Here is a 16,874-nt window from a genome sequence, read left to right as displayed (position 1 = left end):
GGGAGTGCCCTGGGAGCCACCCGCCGGACGACGAGGACGGGGCAAGACCTCGACTCCACCGAGCAGGTGGTTGCCAGGGCCTGGGCGGCGGGGGCTTGAACACAGCACCAGGCGGCTCCTGCAGACGCGGGGCAGCCGGCCTCGCAGGCCACCCCCCATCTGGGAGCGGGAGCTTGAGGTAGGATTGTCGGATCTGCTGAATAGAGGGTAGGATTTGCACAGCACTGGCCGGGCTGACTCAGAAAGCAAGTGCAGCGTCTAAACTAGCAGGTAGAAGTGAGTGAACTGAGTAAACACAGTTGGTGCCGGTTTCCGGGCTAAGTTTTATAAAAATCCAATCCAGCAAATAGACAAGTTACCCCTCGACCTCAAAAAGAATGCTTGATAAAATATATTCTTTTAAAAAGGAGAGAGAACGGCGTACTACCAGTTGGAGATGGAGGCGGTGGAGGTCAAGGAAGAAGAGACCCGGGAGGAGGGGGAGGGGCTCCGGGGCCAGGACGGCGGCCGGCTCCGGGCTCAGACCCTGCAGCGGGCTGCGGACTCAAGGGAGAAGGTTAGTGTTCCCAGCAGGCAGGGGAGGGCTCACCCCAGAGCCCCGCCCTGGCCACGTGGACTCCGCACACCCGGGCTGGCGGGCAAGCAGGGAGACCAGGAACATGACGTCATCTGTTTCCTGCCTCCTGCAGAGTCCTGCCCACCCCGTCAGGGCAGAGCCTCCCCTGCTATCGGGGCCACCTTTTGCTCTCATGATGCGTTCACGTTGACAGTAGATGGTCTCAAAGTGAAGGTGGACTGAGTATAAGAGACTTCCCCAGGGACTCCCATCTCACGCTCATGAGTCTGAGAGCCTCCGAGCTCAGAAGAGTAACAGGTTTGCAGCGAACGTCGTGGGAAGCCAGCTCCCGAAAAAGCCATCACCAGGTGGAGACTCTTCACATAGTGATTCAGATTCCAGTGTTTTCTTTTGTGTTTAAGAACTGAGTGAATTGTAGCAGACTGGTGTGTGTGTGTGTGTGTGTGTGTGTGTGTGTGTGTGTGTGTGTGTGTGTGTGTGTGTGTGAGAGAGAGAGAGAGAGAGAGAGGTTGGTGGACTAATGAAGGACCTAAGGAAACTATTTTAAAAAGTTCTCAACAGTTCAACGAGAGCGGCAAAGATCATGATGAATGATTAACATCTCTCTCTATCCATCCTGGATTAGGTCTGCAAGTGGCATAACGTACTGAAGACTCCAGAACCGAAAAGCTAAAGGATAACAACGTTTCCTGGCAGAGATGGGAACCTGCACCCTTGGTTCTCTGAAGGAGCGGAGTCCAGCAAAGACTTGACACTGAGGCCACGAGATTCCCGAGCGCCCCCCGCCGCCTCCTGCTCTCAGGATTCACGTCTCAGAGCCTGCTCTCCTCTTGCCCCCCAAAAGACAAGCTTCTAAATCGGAAGGCAGGAAACAAAACGAAACCCCGAACACTTCCTTGCTCCCTTGAGAAAGGTCCCTCTTCGTATTTGTAACGGCCGGTGGAACGAGGGGAAACACACTCCCGTGTTCACCACTGACTGGGGCCTCCGTGCGCACAGCCTGCAGATCGTTCTCCGTCCCCCAAAGAAAGCGGGTCTCTGAGATGCTCCGTGGCTGCTGGGCTGCACCCAGGATGTGGCTGTGCTGCCCTCGGGGTTATGTGAGTGCAGTGAGGGGCAGCCGTGCAGAGCAGGGCCTGGGAGGCTAGTTGCCCGGCACCTTTGGCCGCCCCAGGTTGGTTGGCACTTCCAATCCCGTGTGCAGGGTGACCTGGAAAAGAAGATGCGGTGAGCGAGGGCGGGAGCTGCCGCCCGTGAACCCTGAGCGCAGACAGCTCAGCAGCTGTGCCGCCCTCTGCCCTGGGATCCCCACGGGCAGCAGCCCGCCTCCTCTGTGCTGTGGAGTCAGCTGTTTATCAGGCTCGTCCTCACTGACATCGGGCCCGGGAGCCTGCCCCAGGAGCTGGTCGTTGCCTCTTTCACGCCGCCCCCGCTGCCAGGAGCCCCGGCAAGGCTGATGCTCTCTTACAGTCGGGGGACTGGGGCTCCAGGTTTACATGCGTTTCTGCTTTCTCTCCATGGCCCTCTTTCCTCTCCTACATCTGTTCTATGAACCCTGTGGAAGAACAGCCCATATTTCAGGCTGCCTCAAAGCCCTTTTGCAAGGACTGGAGGTACAAATCAATCAGTAGGTGACAGTATTCAGGGTCAGTGGGCACCGCGAAGCAGGCCTCTGCCCCCACCCCATATACCTCCCGGGGGGAGGAGCAGTGCGCCGGGAACAAAGGCTGGCACCCTGCTCCACGCTGCTCTCCAAGCTTCCCTCACCCCCTCACCGGGCTCCCATTTTGCCTCTGGGTGTGTCGGGCCTCCTGGGCCGGCGGTACCCCCGCAGCCCCCAGGACTGGGCCTGGCCCTGAGGGGCTGCCTGCTTCACGCAGGAGCCAGAGGGACAGGGAGGGTGAGAGGGAACCCTTAGGAGAGGTCCCGCCTCAGTTCGGTCTCTCCTCTCCGGGGAAAGCCACGTGGAGGCCCGGCACACCCCGGGCCATCGGGGCCCACGCCGGGCAGGGGCACCGACCTTCCTCTCTCCCAGAACATGGAAGCAGGACTTGCCTCCCTCCTCCACCCTCCCTGGCCCTCTCCACCCTGCCTGTCACCCGCCCCCTCCACACCCCACCCCGAAGCCGCCACCTAGAGCCTCTGCTCCTTTCAAGCGGACAAGCAAGAAAACATCACGCCGGAGAGGAGCGTCTCCAGGGGATGCCCAGGTGGGCCGGTGGGTAAGCTCCCTGCCTGGACGGCACCGCGGGCGGCTTCTTTAGAGCCCCCTTTGCCCGGCGCACTTTGGAGGCCCACGGGCAGCGGGGCCGGGGCTGGGGGCGGCAGACGGGCCCTGGCCTGGAGGGTGCGCGGTACCTGCACGTTGCGGTTGAGGCTGAGGGCCGGCATGAAGACCCCGTCCACGTGGCTGAAGGCCGTAGGGCCCTGCTGCTGCCCGTTGATGAAGAAGGTCAGGGTGTGCTCGTTCAGGTCCAGTAGCACGCCCACGGTGGCCCCCTTGCACACGCCGCCTTCCGTCCTGGGGAGAGGAGCCCGGCACGTAGGTGAGGACGGGAGGATCCCCGAAAGGATGCTGTGGGTACCCTCGCCTAAAAACACAGCCCCCGCGGCGGGGCAGGGCGCTGGCCATCCCACGGTGACCCGCGGAGGGGCACAGGGCGTGCGTCGTGACGCTCCTGACACCTGCTGCGAGGCTCCATTTCGTGGTGGCTGGGATTCGCCTCCACCGGGCGGGGCCGGTCCTTTGGCGGGCAGCACCGGGGCGGGCGGGCCGAGGCCGTCGGACCGTCCCCTCCCTTGGCTGGGGCTGAGGTCGGCCGGCCTTGCCACTGGCTGCTCGTCTCGGATCACCAAACCATCCTTGTCCTTTCCTGACTGGGAATGAGCTGGTCAGCTGGAGGCTGATGGTGGGCTGGGAGCACGGGAAACGGCGAGCAGCGCTCGCTGGGTGTTTTCAGAGGGCAGGTTTCCCGGAGGGTGAGCCGGGCCCCCCAGGGCAGGAGCCCGCCGGTGGGGAAGGGAACTGGCAGCGGGCCTGTTGGTGCTGTTCAGATGCTGACCACCAGGTGGCGGTAATGACCCGCCCAAGCGGCAGCCTCCCCCGGGGTCCCCCGGCCCAGCCCCGACCGCTCCGCCCCGCCCCTGCCCCCCGGAACTGGAGCCGGCATCCTGAGTTAAACCCTGACACCGCCTCTAATGAGTCCTGTGACTTGAGCATCAACCTTACGCCCCAATCTTATAATCTGCAAAATGGCGATCACAGCCGCACTTTCCCAGGGCCCAGATGGAACCGTAGGAGCCAGGGGCTTCCCACAGCATGGGGCACAAAGAAAGCTCCGCACCTGCTCTCTCTTGTTACGCCCGTCCCAGTGTATCTGGGCGCCTGCGTGGCCTAAGCAAGTAGAGACGGAGCTGCTGGGCCCAGACTCGGCCCCTGCGCTGTCTGTGAGCAGGCAGTCCGCAGCGCCCGCGCAGAGCTGCCTCTGGAGAGACGGTCACTGCCAGTGAAAAGGCAGGTGGGAGGGTCCGATCGGCCTCCACCCCCCCCCAACCCCGCCCCGAGGATGCTCAGGCAAGTCCCTGCCCCAGACCAGGACCCCTGGGGCCATTTGCAGAGCTGCAGGTGGGCGCAGAGCACCGAGGGCCCCCAGAGCTGACCTTGCCCAGCGCTGGCGTGCAGGGAGGTCGGCCTCTCGGGGCCCCTCGCCTCTGCCCGCTGGGGAGAAGGCCCTCAGCAGACTGGGAAGGAAACCCCACAGCAAGCAGGCAGCTCTGAGGGTCACAACCCTCCACTTGTGGGTTCCTTGGCCAGGGCAGCCCCAGAGGGCCCGTCCCCCCAGCATGGGAGTTTCCCGTGTCCAGCCTGGTGACACCACTGCCGGGGCCGGGCTCAGAGTGAGGCAGTGCTGGGGGTCCCCGGGACAGAGCCACCAGCAAGGAGCGCCCCAAGGGTGCCGCGCCTCCCGCCGGGCTGATTCACAGCCCTGCTGGGCTGACGGGTGTGGAGGAAAGCAGAGGGGAGGGGCGGCGGAACCCAGGCGCGGGGCTCGCCGAGCGGCCTGCACACCCGCTGGCTCTGCTGTGCTCTAGACTCTGTCCGATCCGCCCCCTGCGCTGCGGGCCAGCGCTCGCTTCTCCCTGGAAGCTGGACGCCAAAGTGGCCGAAAACACCGCCCGCCATTCCCGACCCCGGAACGTGGGAACAGCAGGAGGGCTCTCATCCCTAAGCCCCGCGACAGGGAGGCCGGCGCCCACGCACCTGTTGGTGTGGGAGCCGCAGTGCATGAACCAGCTGCGGTTGCTGTCCACGTACATGGCCCAGGCCTTGTCGTCCTTGCCCAGCATCATGTCCTTGCCCACGCTGGCCCGGGCCACCCCGAAGGCGGGGTCCGGGTGGTTGTCGTAGCGGTCCACGTGCAGCTCCCAGTAATGCACGCCCTTGGAGAAGGCCGCCGTGCCCAGCACCACCCGGTCATCGTAGCTGCTGCAGGTGGCCGTCTGGTTGTCGTTGGATAAAATGATGTCCCGGTGCCCAGAGTTGGGGTCAAACGTGAACCAGGCCACTGCAAAGGAAAGGGCAAGAGGCGCAGGGTGAGTGGCAGCCTGTGACCTGGGCTCGGAGACACAGACCCACTGGCATCTCTCAGGAAGCGGGCACCCGGTGTCGAATGTTCTTCCCTGTGCGATTCACACACACACACACACACACACACACACACACACACACACACGCACACGCACACACACACACACACACTCACGTTCCCTCCTCTGTGTTCATCCAAGATCCCAATCCCATGAGCCCAACCTCGCCAAGGAACACAGACAGTCAGGCCCCCAGTCTAAATGCTCTCGTGGAATCTTGGTTTCTAAGCCCCTTCTGCACGCTTTGGGCACTGTTATGAGTGAGGGGGAGTAGATATCCAGACCCCACCTCGTGGGAGGGGGATTTGAGACGCAGAGAGGTGAAGTGAGGTCACCAAAGCCCCAGAGCTCCAGGCTCTGCTTCACAGCCCGCTGGCAGGCGAGGGCCCCCGTGGGCACACAGCTGGTGAACCCATCTTGGGGGGGAAGCATCATCTGCTCCTGTCCCTGGGAGACAGTCCAGGCTGTCACGTGTTCCCCAGAGGACATGCTGGGAGAGACAATGACACTAAACACAGGGCTGGCACCGTCCTGGGACCCCTACATCATCCCTCGACGCTAAGGACTCAGATGATCAAAATCCCGCAGAAAGCCGACGTGCTCTGGTTGCCTGAAACCTGAAAGGATGAAGCGCGGTGGGCACGCCTCAGATCTGAGCTCTCGCGCTGGGTATTCGAGGGGTAGGTTCCTCCCTGGCAGCCGCGTGCCTTCTCTTCTCTGGGACCGTCCTACCCGCTCTCGGCCCCTCGGAAGTGGGAGTTTAGCCTCCCTGTGCCTCTCAACTCCTAGCTTCCCTTCCCAGCTCCAGCAAATGGGGTGAAGGAGTGTCTCTTTCCTTCGTGGCTGGGGGGCAGGGAGGTGAGGCACATGGAGCCAAGTGAGCGGAGCAGGGGCGGGGCTGGAAGAGACAGACTCGCCTGTTTCCGCCACTCCCTCACGCTCCCTCATGAGCAGCTCACAGATTTCCCTTGTCTGTCTGCCCGTCTGTGTGGGTTGGGCCTGAATCTGTTTCCCCCGAGACACCCCAGGGCTCACCGTCAGACGTCTGCAGGACGACGGTCTTACTGTAGGGCCCGACGCCAGAGGAGTTGAAAGCCTTGACCCTGGCATTGTAGGTGCTGTTGAAGTGAAGGCCGTCGATGGTGCACAGGGTCTCCTTGCCGACGTACACCTCCTGGAAGAGACCCAGACGGCTCGTCAGGCGCCTCCGTTATGTGGAAAATTTCTCTTAGCCGCACGGTGACATCAGAGTGCTAGCATCCCCGAAGAGTTATTAATAAGGAGATTTTGGACACGTGGTGGCCGAGTCTCAGGCCACGTCCAAGTTGGACACAAACGCTTCCTATTGGCTGATGGGCCCTCTCCTGTGAAGGTATGAGGTGCGGTAGCCGGGATGCTGCCCGAGACCGTCCTGCCTCCGCAGAGGAGAGGCCGGACGGACAGGACTCCAGAGCCCGGGAGTGGGGCTGCTGAAAACCCCACTTCCTTCTCGATTGGAGTAAGAGGGGATTATTGGTTTCCAGTGGGAAATTAAGTTAGAAAAAACATGGGCTAAGCATCTAAATAAAACAAAAGATATTTGAAAGGGAAGGGTCATCACACATGACGGGAAAAAGCAGATGGAGGAAGGGCGTGGCCAGGCGCAGGTGGTTCAAGTTGATTTGGCCATTTCTGGAGTAAGACGGGCGCTCCACCTCCTTCCCCACTTCTCCCACTGCTGAGGCTGCCACCTTCCTCCTCCTTTTGGGACTCCTGGAGCTGCTTTTTTCCTGGCCTCCCCAGAGGGTGGGACATTTCTGCATCAGCCCCCAAAGATCCTTTTCTAGAACATTTACTTTGTTTCCCGTTTACTTCACACTTGCTCTGTCCTATTAACTTCCTCCAAATGCATAGCCTTACACCTCACCTACGGCATTACATTCAGCTTAGTCTAAAACGTCTGCTTGATTACTTGGGGTGTTTCTCTTCATTTGTTTTTCCAAGTTACTGATAATAGTAGCTGTGTGCCAGGCGCTGTATAAGGCATCTTTTCAAAAAATGTTTATTTATTTATGTTATTATTATTTTGGCTGCAGCAGGGTCTTAGTTGCGGCACGCAGGATCTTCATTGCGGCCTGTGGACTTCTTAGTTGCGGCATGCATGCAGGATCTAAGGATGGAACCCGGGACCCCTGCACTGGGAGCACGGAGTCTTACCCGCTGGACCGCCAGGAAAGTCCCTGTATAAGACATCTTAATCCTCATACAACCCTGGGACATTGCTATTATTTTCATTATTTTATTCACAAGGATACTCAGAGAAGGTAGGCAACTTGCCCAAGATCACAGTTAATCCGTTTAGAAGCCAGCGTTCAAATCCAGGTCTGTCTGCATTTAGCGTCCACGCTTTTCCCACTATAACACGTGGTTTCTCATAAATTCTAGCCCTCGGGTGGAGCTTTTGTTAGCGGTCATGCTTCAAAGGGGAGAAGCCATCTTCAGTTCAGCCCTGTGGACTGCTTCTTTTATTTTTATTTTTTAAAGATTTATTTATTTATTTTATATTTAGTTTTGGCTGCATTGGGTCTTCGTTGCAGCGCGTGGGCTTTCTCTAGTTGTGGCGAGTGGGGGCTACTCTTCGTTGCGGTGCGCGGGCTTCTCATTGCAGTGGCTTCTCTTATTGTGGGGCACGGGCTCTAGGTGTGCGGACTTCAGTTGTTGTGGCACGCGGGCTCAGGAGTGTGGCTCGCGGGCTCTAGACGGCTTTGTTGCTCCACAGCATGTGGGATCTTCCCATTGGCAGGCGGATCCTTAACCACTGCGCCACCAGGGAAGTCCTGGCTGCTTCTTTTAATATCTCAAACAGTCTCCTCTTTCTTCCCGTTTCGAAACCATAAGCTCTCCTCCCGGTTTCTGGTTAGTCAGGGAGCTCTGTCAGTTCCTAGCTCGTTTGCACGACTGGAACGGCTGAGGTTCTGGACCCGGTGTATGACCCACTATTCCTGGCCAAAGCAACCTCAGCTTCTCACTAAAGAGCCCATATCCCCAGGGACTCAATTATTCCCAAGGGAGTACTGCAGTGATTTCCCCAACTCTGAAATTCTTGAAATAAGACAAGACATAGGCATCAATCCAGTTGAGGGAAACAAAGAGAATATTGACCGTTGGCAAGAGACGTTGAATGGGTGCCACTTCCCAGGAGAAGAAGTGTGAGAATTGTTATGACTGCACTGGTTTGTTAGAACGAGTCTTTATTTAGTCCCTCGGGGACAGAAAGGTGGAGCTCTCAGCAGACCCCGAGTTTGTACGCCCTGGTGTTCCTGTCAGCACAACGACTGGACGGGAGCCTGAACTTCACTGTGTGCCGTCTCGCGGTAGAGATGCGTTAGGGCGCTGGCTTGGGGTGGGGAGCCGTCCAGGTTTGCTACCACGGGCCGAGACTAGAAGACGCACTTGTGACTCGCTAAGCGTATTTACTGTCCACACAGATTTCATCATTTGGGACATGAACGTAGACGGTCACCCCAACCCAACAAATATTTCTCAGGTGTCTTCCCACCTTGCCAGGTGAACTAATCACTGAACTGGGCAAGGCAGGTGTGAAGGAACCTCGAGGGGGTGGGGAGAGGCTTCGGGGTGCTGGGTGGGAGGGTGCTGACCAGATACCAGTGCGCTGCTGGGCCGACTGGGAAGTGGGTACCGCGGGGGACACCTTTTCGGAGCTCTACCTCAGCCTCCGACCTGTGTCAGTCTTCACAGAAAAGCCATACAGAACTTTCTGTGGCCGCCGCCTCTGCCTGCCCAGACCCAGCCCTCGGTAGAGAAGCCCCACATCCCATGAGCCCGAGCCCACTTGCTCTGCGTCCTGGGGGCCGATGCCCTCGCTGGTGGCATCAGAGCTAAGGGCAGCCCCCTGGGCTGGTGCAGAGGCTGGGACAGCGCAAGTTCCCCCCGGCAAGCAGCGGGGCCTCACCCGGAACTGGCCCCCATCTCCGTCGTCCAGCTCCAGGATGTAGCCGTCCACGGTGCTGTGGGTGAAGGGCGGCGTCCTCCAGGCCAGTGTGACGCTGTTGTTCCGGGTGCAGCACTTCTCCAGCTGCAGCAGGGGCACGGGCGGCACTGTGACGGGGACAGGTGGGCTTTAGTGCACAAACCCCTGCAGGGCACAGGGAGGCCGCGTGGACCCGGCCGCACCCCAGGAGGAAAGGTGGCCACCCTGCGTCCCTCCTGGCTGCTCGTGGGTGCAGCTCAGTGTGCTTCTCAACCCTGGACGGGGGTCCTGGGATCTGGGGCAGGGGGAGGCCTGGCAGGTGCCTCCACCCCTCTGGGTCTGGAGCCCTGAGGAAGCGCTGCCCCTTGCCCACCTGCCCACTAAGAACCACTGGTTTTGACTCGGCCCCGTGAGCAGCTGGCGAGGACTTGCAGCCCGGCCTCTGCGGACCCTCTGCACAGGGCGGCAAGCAGCTGGGGCCCGGAAGATGCTCTCGGGGGCGGGGAGGGCAAAATGCAAAGACCCACTGAAACTTTTGTCTGGAAGCATTTTAAAGGCCTAGGGAACTAGACCCCGGAAGGAGAGGCCATCTTACAGTATTAGGCAGTCAACCCGTGGAATTAGGGATTTGAGTCAAGTGTATCGTAAGTTCGATTAAGGTGAGATTGGGAGGTGCAAACTGAGTACGGGAGAAAGCACAGAGATGCACAAGAGCCTGGGTGTCTCTGGTTTAAAAATGGCCACGCATTTTGAACTAAGGATTTTCCTGAGTTCACAGATTCTGTAGGTGTGGCACTCAGCCCTTGGATATCTTGGTCTAAAAAAACCAAAGAGCTTCATTCCCCCTCCTGAATGTACCCTTAACGTCTCTGGAGAGGCAGGGGGACGTCACTTGCTAATTTTGTAACCTGGGGAAAGCTATGCAAACTTTACTTAACCCTTAGCTCGTGTCCCCCGTGGGTCTCTGAACTCACCGCTACCATCCACCACCTTCTCCCGTCTGCTCTCACCTCTGACCTTCTCGCTCTTCTTGGAACACAGAACACTTATACCTGCCTCGGGGCCTTTGCACTCACCACCCCTCGGCCTTCTGGAATGTTCTTCCCTTACCTTACATCTCTTTCCTCCTCACCTCAAAATATCTCCCCCCCACACCCATGTCTACTAACGCCCCCTTCTCAAAAGTCACCTTGTTTGTCCCACCTGCCACTATCAGCTTACATTACACTACCCGTTGTATTGTGTTATCGATGTGTTGTCTATTTCTTTCTCTATCAGCTCCGTCTAGTGAGGGAGTCTGTACACTTGCTCACGGCTGTGTCCCGAGCACCTGGGATGGTGCCCGGCACGTGGTAGACACTCAACAGGTGTCTCTGAATGAACAAATGATCCTCTTTCACAAACGGGAAAAGTTTGGCCCAGGCTGGGTGCTACCCACAGAGGTCACCCAGCTCGAGGGTCGCTGAGCTGGGATGTGAACCCAGGTCTGTGACTCAGGCGTCCCTCCCTCCCACTCTGGGTCACACCAGTGTCCCAAGTCTTCTGAGGGCACTAAGCTGCGCTGCAGAGTGGATGCCTCTTCCAGAAGCAGCATCACCTGAACTGGGCCAACCACGGCTCACCCCTACATTTCATCTGAATGAAGTCCAGCTGGTGGATGGCCTGCAGCAGTGGCCCGCTGTCCAAGGTCAGTTCAAACTCTGCAGACACCTTCGGCTCCAGAGCACCTTTGACCCACTGCTCTTGAGACACCTGGACACGCTTGATCAGGGCGTCCGAGATCTTAAAGGAAGCACAGAGTTTAGGGTTTCCACGTGCAAAGGGAAAATAGCGTAGCAGGGGGTAAGGAAGGGACAGGGACTTTGTGGGCGCAGGGGGCCGCGGTGGCTAAGCGCGCCCACTCACGCCCTGGCAGAGATCATCTTTTAACAGCTTAGTCATGTTAAACGTAAAGAAGCACTTGCTGTTTCAGGCTAAACCCTTTTGCGAAGCAAATGATACTTTTTAAAAGAATTCTTTTACTTTATTTATTTATTTTGGCCGCACTGCGCGTCATGCGTGGTCATTCCCGACCAGGGATCAAAACCACGCCCCCTGCAGTGGAAGCGCGGAGTTCTAACCAGCGGACCGCTAGGGAAGTCCAGTACTTTTTTTTTTTGCTGTACGCGGGCCTCTCACTGCTGTGGCCTCTCTCGTTGCGGAGCACAGGCTCCGGATGCGCAGGCTCAGCGGCCATGGCTCACGGGCCCAGCCGCTCCGCGGCATGTGGGATCCTCCCGGACCAGGGCACGAACCCGTGTCCCCTGCATCGGCAGGCGGACTCTCAACCACTGCGCCACCAGGGAAGCCCAGTACTTTTAAAATATACAAAAACAGTCTTCACTCTCCCTCTTTTGCTAGATCCAGCACTTTGCAAATTGAAACATACTAGTGGTTTGTCCCAGGGTCTGAAAGCAGCTCCTTCATCCCCAGGAGCGTGAAGCTCCCTCCCTCCCACTGTGTTTCCTCCACGTTGTGCTGCAGCTTCTGCTCCAGACTCTCACTGCATCAAACCCACAGCTCTGTTCTCCTCTGCTGGCAAGTCCTGCTCATTCAGACATTTGCACGTGTCCCTGTAGAGCCATGACTCCATGCACCCTTGCTGGGGACCAGTCCAGGAGATTCATCATGTTCCCCAGAGACGGAGGACAGAGCTTCTGTCTGAATCACACACATGATCCCAAGAGGTGTTCGTGACCCCGAGTCAGACTGGCTGCTGGAAGGATGCCCAGCAAGGCTGCACTGGCTTTGCAGGCAGTGGTCACGTGCCCAGACCTGCAGGACTCCGCACCCTGAGGGAACGGGTCATGTGGATTCTTCTGACTCACTTCGTCCTGTGCAATCTTTCCAGCTTGATTGGCAAAGACTGTCTTTTCTCATCTGTGGGGAAAATGTTGAACTGGGGTTTCAAGTCGAGGCACGAAAGCACGGCATTTCAGCCCTAGGGATTATGATGTTTGATCTCCTCATTTAAGGATGACACAGAGCCAGGGTCACAGCTAGTGAGACGCAGAGCTAAGAAGAGAACCTAGGTCTTCTGGAATCGCTGAGCACAGGAGATTCTGCTCAACTCCAAGCCGCTGGGAGGGACCTTCCTAGAACCTCAGCTAGTCTGGGGCATGGCAGTGGATTTGGAGGAAAGCTGCCCAGCCCGCTCACCTGCAGAAACCCGGACGGGTCGTTCTCCTTGATCACCTCCAGGCAGTACTCCATCAGCCCCGTGGACTGGCGCAGCTTCAGCGTGCAGTGATTGATCTGGTCCCAAACCATCTGCCACGAGAAGTATCCCTAGTAACTGTCTCATCGAGGAAGAGCAGCCCGGCTGCAGCGGCAAGCGCATGGGTCCCGGCTGCCTTGCACCCTCTCCTGCTGCTGCTGTGTTCCTGAGCTCCACGTGCCCTCGTTACGTGGGCGGTAAATGGACCCACTGCCCAACAAGCAGGGTCGCCACACCCCACAGAGCAACCTTCCTGAACTCTGGATAGAGAAGCAGAGAACGTGCACCCCCTGAAACCCTCCTAGGGACCGATGCCCCAGTCTCACGCGTTGGGTGGAAACTCAAGGGGCTCGGCTGCTTTGCATGTAAACCATGGATCGTCCCCAACACACACTCCTTTCCTTGAAAGTAACATTTCCTGATTCAGTTGGGAAATGTCTGTAGAATAGATCGAGCCCAGACAACGAGGTGAGTAGTTTCTGTCAAGGCAGGGTGTTCACGGGGCACCTGCCTGGCCCGGGGACCCAGTGCCGAGTGGGGGGAAGCCTCCCCCTGCCGCGGTGGCCACTGGCTGTGGTGTCCCTGCTGACCACTGCGAGCACCAGACATCAGAAAGCCCGAAGAAGGGGGAGAGCCGGAGCCTTGTCACCCGCCGTGGCCACCTCTGCTCTGCAAGATGAGAACAGGCAGTGTCCCTTCGACAGAAAACAGGGGCGGGGAGAAGATGGGAGAGAGTGGCAGGATTTAGGCATCTCCCTCCAGCTTTGGAGGGAGAGCAGGGATGCTGATTGCTTCAGGGAAAGTGACACGAGTGTAAGTAGGTCCCGGGCCAACTTGCTCAGCCCTTCCTCTCCCCATTCATTCATTCGTTCGTTCGTTCATTCGTTCGTTCGTTCGTTTATTCATTCGTTCGTTCGTTCATTAATTCGTTCGTTCGTTCGTTCATTCATTCATTCGTTTGTTTGTTCATTCATTCGTTTGTTTGTTCATTCATTCGTTTGTTCGTTCATTCATTCGTTTGTTCATTCCTTCATTTGTTCATTCATTCGTTCGTTCATTCGTTCATTCATTCATTCGTTCGTTTGTTCATTCCTTCATTCATTCGTTTGTTCGTTTGTTCATTCATTCGTTTGTTCACTCAACTAACACTGACCCAGAGCCTACACTGCATGCTCCCCCGAGCTCGGCTCGGAGGCCGTGATGGGACCGAGGGCATCGGCCACCCGGGGACCCACCTTCAGCTTGTTCTCCCTCTCTTTGGTAATCTTGGTAAGCAGCTTGGCTTTCTGCCGGGTTAGAGCATCAACCAGCGCGTCACACTGAGCCACCAGGCAGGCCTCGTGGTCCAGGCCGTTCTCCTGCGGGATGCACAGAGCTTTAGGGAGAAGACACTCGGAAACGTGGCCAGCACGAGAGACACAGGGGCACACCAGCAAGCTCGTCCCGGGGTGAGCTGTCCCGTTATTGAACTGGAAACAGTGCACATGTGCGTCTCAGCACATCTATAGGATGGAGGGAATCAGAGTCATCCAAACCATGAGGGCTTGTGAGGGTTTTTGATGCCACGGGAAAAGCTCGTGAGAGAGACTGAAGAAGAAGAAGAGCAGCTGCAAGCGTGTGCAGCATAACCGCACACTGCACATGCGTGTGTGTGTGTAAAGCAGTGGAGCAACGTGTCAAAACGGCGAGGGCGTCACCTCAGGGGCTGAGATATTGGTGAACTTTTCTTACTTCTGTCTGTTATTCTCTACTTTTCAAAATTTCTATAACATACTTTTGCTTTCTCTAATCAGAAAACAGTAAAACAAACAAAACCCACTGTTCTTGCTGTAGGATCTGACTCTCTCCGTTTTAAAAAAAAAAACAAAAAACTTTCAACATCACTCAGGTCAGCCTGGATTCAGACCTCGTGTCATGGGCTGGTGGTGTTCTCTCCCACCCCTGCCCCAAGTGCCTATTTGAAGTCCTAACCCCCAGGACCTCAGAATGGGGCTGTGTTTGGAGACAGGGCCATGAAAGAAGTAAGTTAAATGAGGTCATCAGGCTGGGCCCTGATCCAATCTGACTGGCGTCCTTACAAGAGGAGATCAGGACACAGACACACACAGAGGGAGGACGGTGTGAGGACACAGGGAGAAGATGGCCATCTGTACACCAAGGAGAGAGGCCCTGGGAGGAGCCATCCCTGCTGACACCTTGATCTTGGACTTCCAGCCTCCAGAACTATGAGAAAATAAGTTACTGTTGTTGAAGCCACTCAATCGATGGTACCTTGTTACAGCTGCCCCACCCAACGGATACCTCCGGTGTCCCTGAAACATCAGAACCAGGACAGGAAATGCCTGGGAGCTGAATTCTGGCTTTCACTTATTAGGAAGAATGGTTTTTATTGGCTGCTTAGGAATTCAGTGCCCTCAGTCCTTTTTCCCATCCAGACACCGGAATGCTCTACGGTTCGTGATCTGTGGGAAAGTTCCCCCACGCATGCATTTATTTATACGCTGTCTCCCCGACAGACAGAGCTCCTGGGGACAGAGGCTGTGCCTTACTGATCTGCGTCGGGCTTGCGTGTGACACAGCATGGGTGCTCAGTAAATACATCTGTTTAGTAAATGATGCTTTTATATTTTGATGCGTTGGTACAAAAGCACCGTATACAGATACCGCCTAGGGCTACGTGGCCACGCAGAGTGCTGCATTATTTCTGCCCAGTTCTCTTTCTAGGATTCTCTCTGAGTTCATGCAAAATCCCTTTCCTATCAGATGTCACAGGGGTGTCAGTGGATTGAGTGTGTGATGTCCGCAACATCTGAGGCGTGCAGTGGGACAATTAGGCCTTCTCATGTTCAGCACTGAAAAGCGCCTGCCACGGGGCCTTTCCTCTCCTCTGCTAAACTTCACGTACCTCCTGCAGGGACTCCCCTCCCAGCCGGAGCTATGCTCACCTGGATCTGCTGCAGAATGTTCTTCAGCTGAACTAGGAACTCCTTGGCTTCTTTTGCCTTATCGGAAACTCCATTTAAGGCCTGAGACAGTTGGGCCTAAAAGATATCACAGGTTGAAAAGGAAAATTAGGTGTTAAAGGCACTTGGTCTGCACTTCATCATGAAGGCTTGTGTTTATAAGAGGGTAGAACCCAGGAACCGTCCTCACTTACGAAGGGACCGCTATTGACTCCTGGACTCTATTGCATGTGTTTATTTTTCCAGTAATGGTTGATAAAGTGTTGCTTGACCAACACTCTTCTGTCTGGACCCCAAAAGCTGGGTAGAAGTAAGGAGCATTCAGCTAATTGGTTCAGGCTGACAGGACCCAGGACAAGAAGGCAAGTAGAGCCTTGGCTGGGTCTGGCCCCCTCCCCGCTGTAGCAGTTGTGCCCCCCCATCAGTAGGAACTCAGACGCCTATGTGAGGGAATCCCAGGTCCCAGGCCACGCTCTGCCCACCCCACCCCTGCACAGGCGCCTTTTGGCCTGAGCGGGATGGGCGGGGAAAGGAACTGGAAGTGAGCCTGAGCCATATGGACTGGGGGTCCCAAGACATCACGTGGAAGGGGATGATGGTGGCCTCCTCCTTAGCGCTAGGGACTCCTTACCCTGCCCAGTTGTTAGCCTCAGGCTTCTTTTGAATGAAACACATACACACACCATCGAATTTGTCTTCAAAATCTTGCTATTGAATAGACTGGTGCCCTTGATTTTTAACACGACTCATGTTTCAGAGTAAAAAGCTGAGGGCAGAGCAAAAACGGGGCCAGAGAGGCTGGGTCATACCTGCTCTCCACTTTCTTTTCTTTTTTTTAAAAATTAGAGTATAATAGCTTTACAATGTTGTTTCTGCTGTACAATGAAGTGAATCAGCTGTATGTATACATATATCCCCTCCCTCAGGGACTTCCCTCCCTCCCACCCCGCATCCCACCCATCTGGGTCATCACAGAGCACAGAGCTGAGCTCCCTGAGCTATACAGCAGGTTCCCACTAGCTAACTGTTTTACACATGGTAGTGTATTTATGTCAAACCTAATCTCCCAATTCGTCCCACCCTCCCCTTCCCCCGGCTGTGTCCACACATCCGTTCACTACGTCTGCATTTCTGTTCCTGCCCCGCAAATAGGTTCATCTGTACCATTTTTCTAGATTCCACATACATGCGTTAATATACAATATTTGTTTTTCTCTTTCTGACTTACCTCACGCTGTATGACAGACTCTAGGTCCATCGACATCTCTACAAATGACCCCATTTTGTTCCTTTTCATGGCTGACTAATATTCCATTAGGTCTCTGCTCAGATATGATCTGTCAGTGGGGCCTCTTCCTTTGCCCTGCTTTATTCTTCATAATGTTCATCACCACCCAACACAGGTTTGCTTCCTGTCTGTCTCTCCTCCCGAAAATGTAGGCTCCCCAGAACAGGGACCTT

General features: G+C 56.5%; 1 protein-coding gene across 13 annotated transcripts in view; it reads right to left on the bottom strand.

The window, feature by feature from the left end:
• Positions 1-347: 347 nt before the first annotated feature.
• The window catches only part of TRIM67 (tripartite motif containing 67), a 49,212-nt gene continuing 32,685 nt past the window's right edge, over positions 348-16,874 (bottom strand). For 2 of the 13 annotated variants that reach the window (XM_060125640.1, XM_060125644.1), the window contains 9 exons: positions 15,396-15,491; positions 13,686-13,808; positions 12,393-12,503; positions 10,817-10,976; positions 9,177-9,322; positions 6,260-6,398; positions 4,839-5,142; positions 2,936-3,098; positions 348-1,787 (listed from right to left, as the gene is read on the bottom strand). In XM_060125640.1, coding sequence (XP_059981623.1) covers positions 1,722-1,787; positions 2,936-3,098; positions 4,839-5,142; positions 6,260-6,398; positions 9,177-9,322; positions 10,817-10,976; positions 12,393-12,503; positions 13,686-13,808; positions 15,396-15,491 — 1,308 coding nt within the window. In that variant the 3' untranslated portion in view covers positions 348-1,721. Of the gene's footprint in view, positions 1,788-2,935; positions 3,099-4,838; positions 5,222-6,245; positions 6,399-9,176; positions 9,323-10,073; positions 10,086-10,816; positions 10,977-12,392; positions 12,504-13,685; positions 13,809-15,395; positions 15,492-16,874 lie in introns of all 13 variants that reach the window. The other 11 variants (XM_060125641.1, XM_060125645.1, XM_060125642.1 and 8 more) reach the window with 10 other exon arrangements.

This window comes from Lagenorhynchus albirostris, chromosome 16 (assembly GCF_949774975.1).
Source record: "Lagenorhynchus albirostris chromosome 16, mLagAlb1.1, whole genome shotgun sequence".
Taxonomy (NCBI): Eukaryota; Metazoa; Chordata; class Mammalia; order Artiodactyla; family Delphinidae; genus Lagenorhynchus; species Lagenorhynchus albirostris.
The sequence above is the reverse complement of the archived record's forward strand: the minus strand, read 5'-3'. Positions and strand labels throughout refer to the sequence as shown.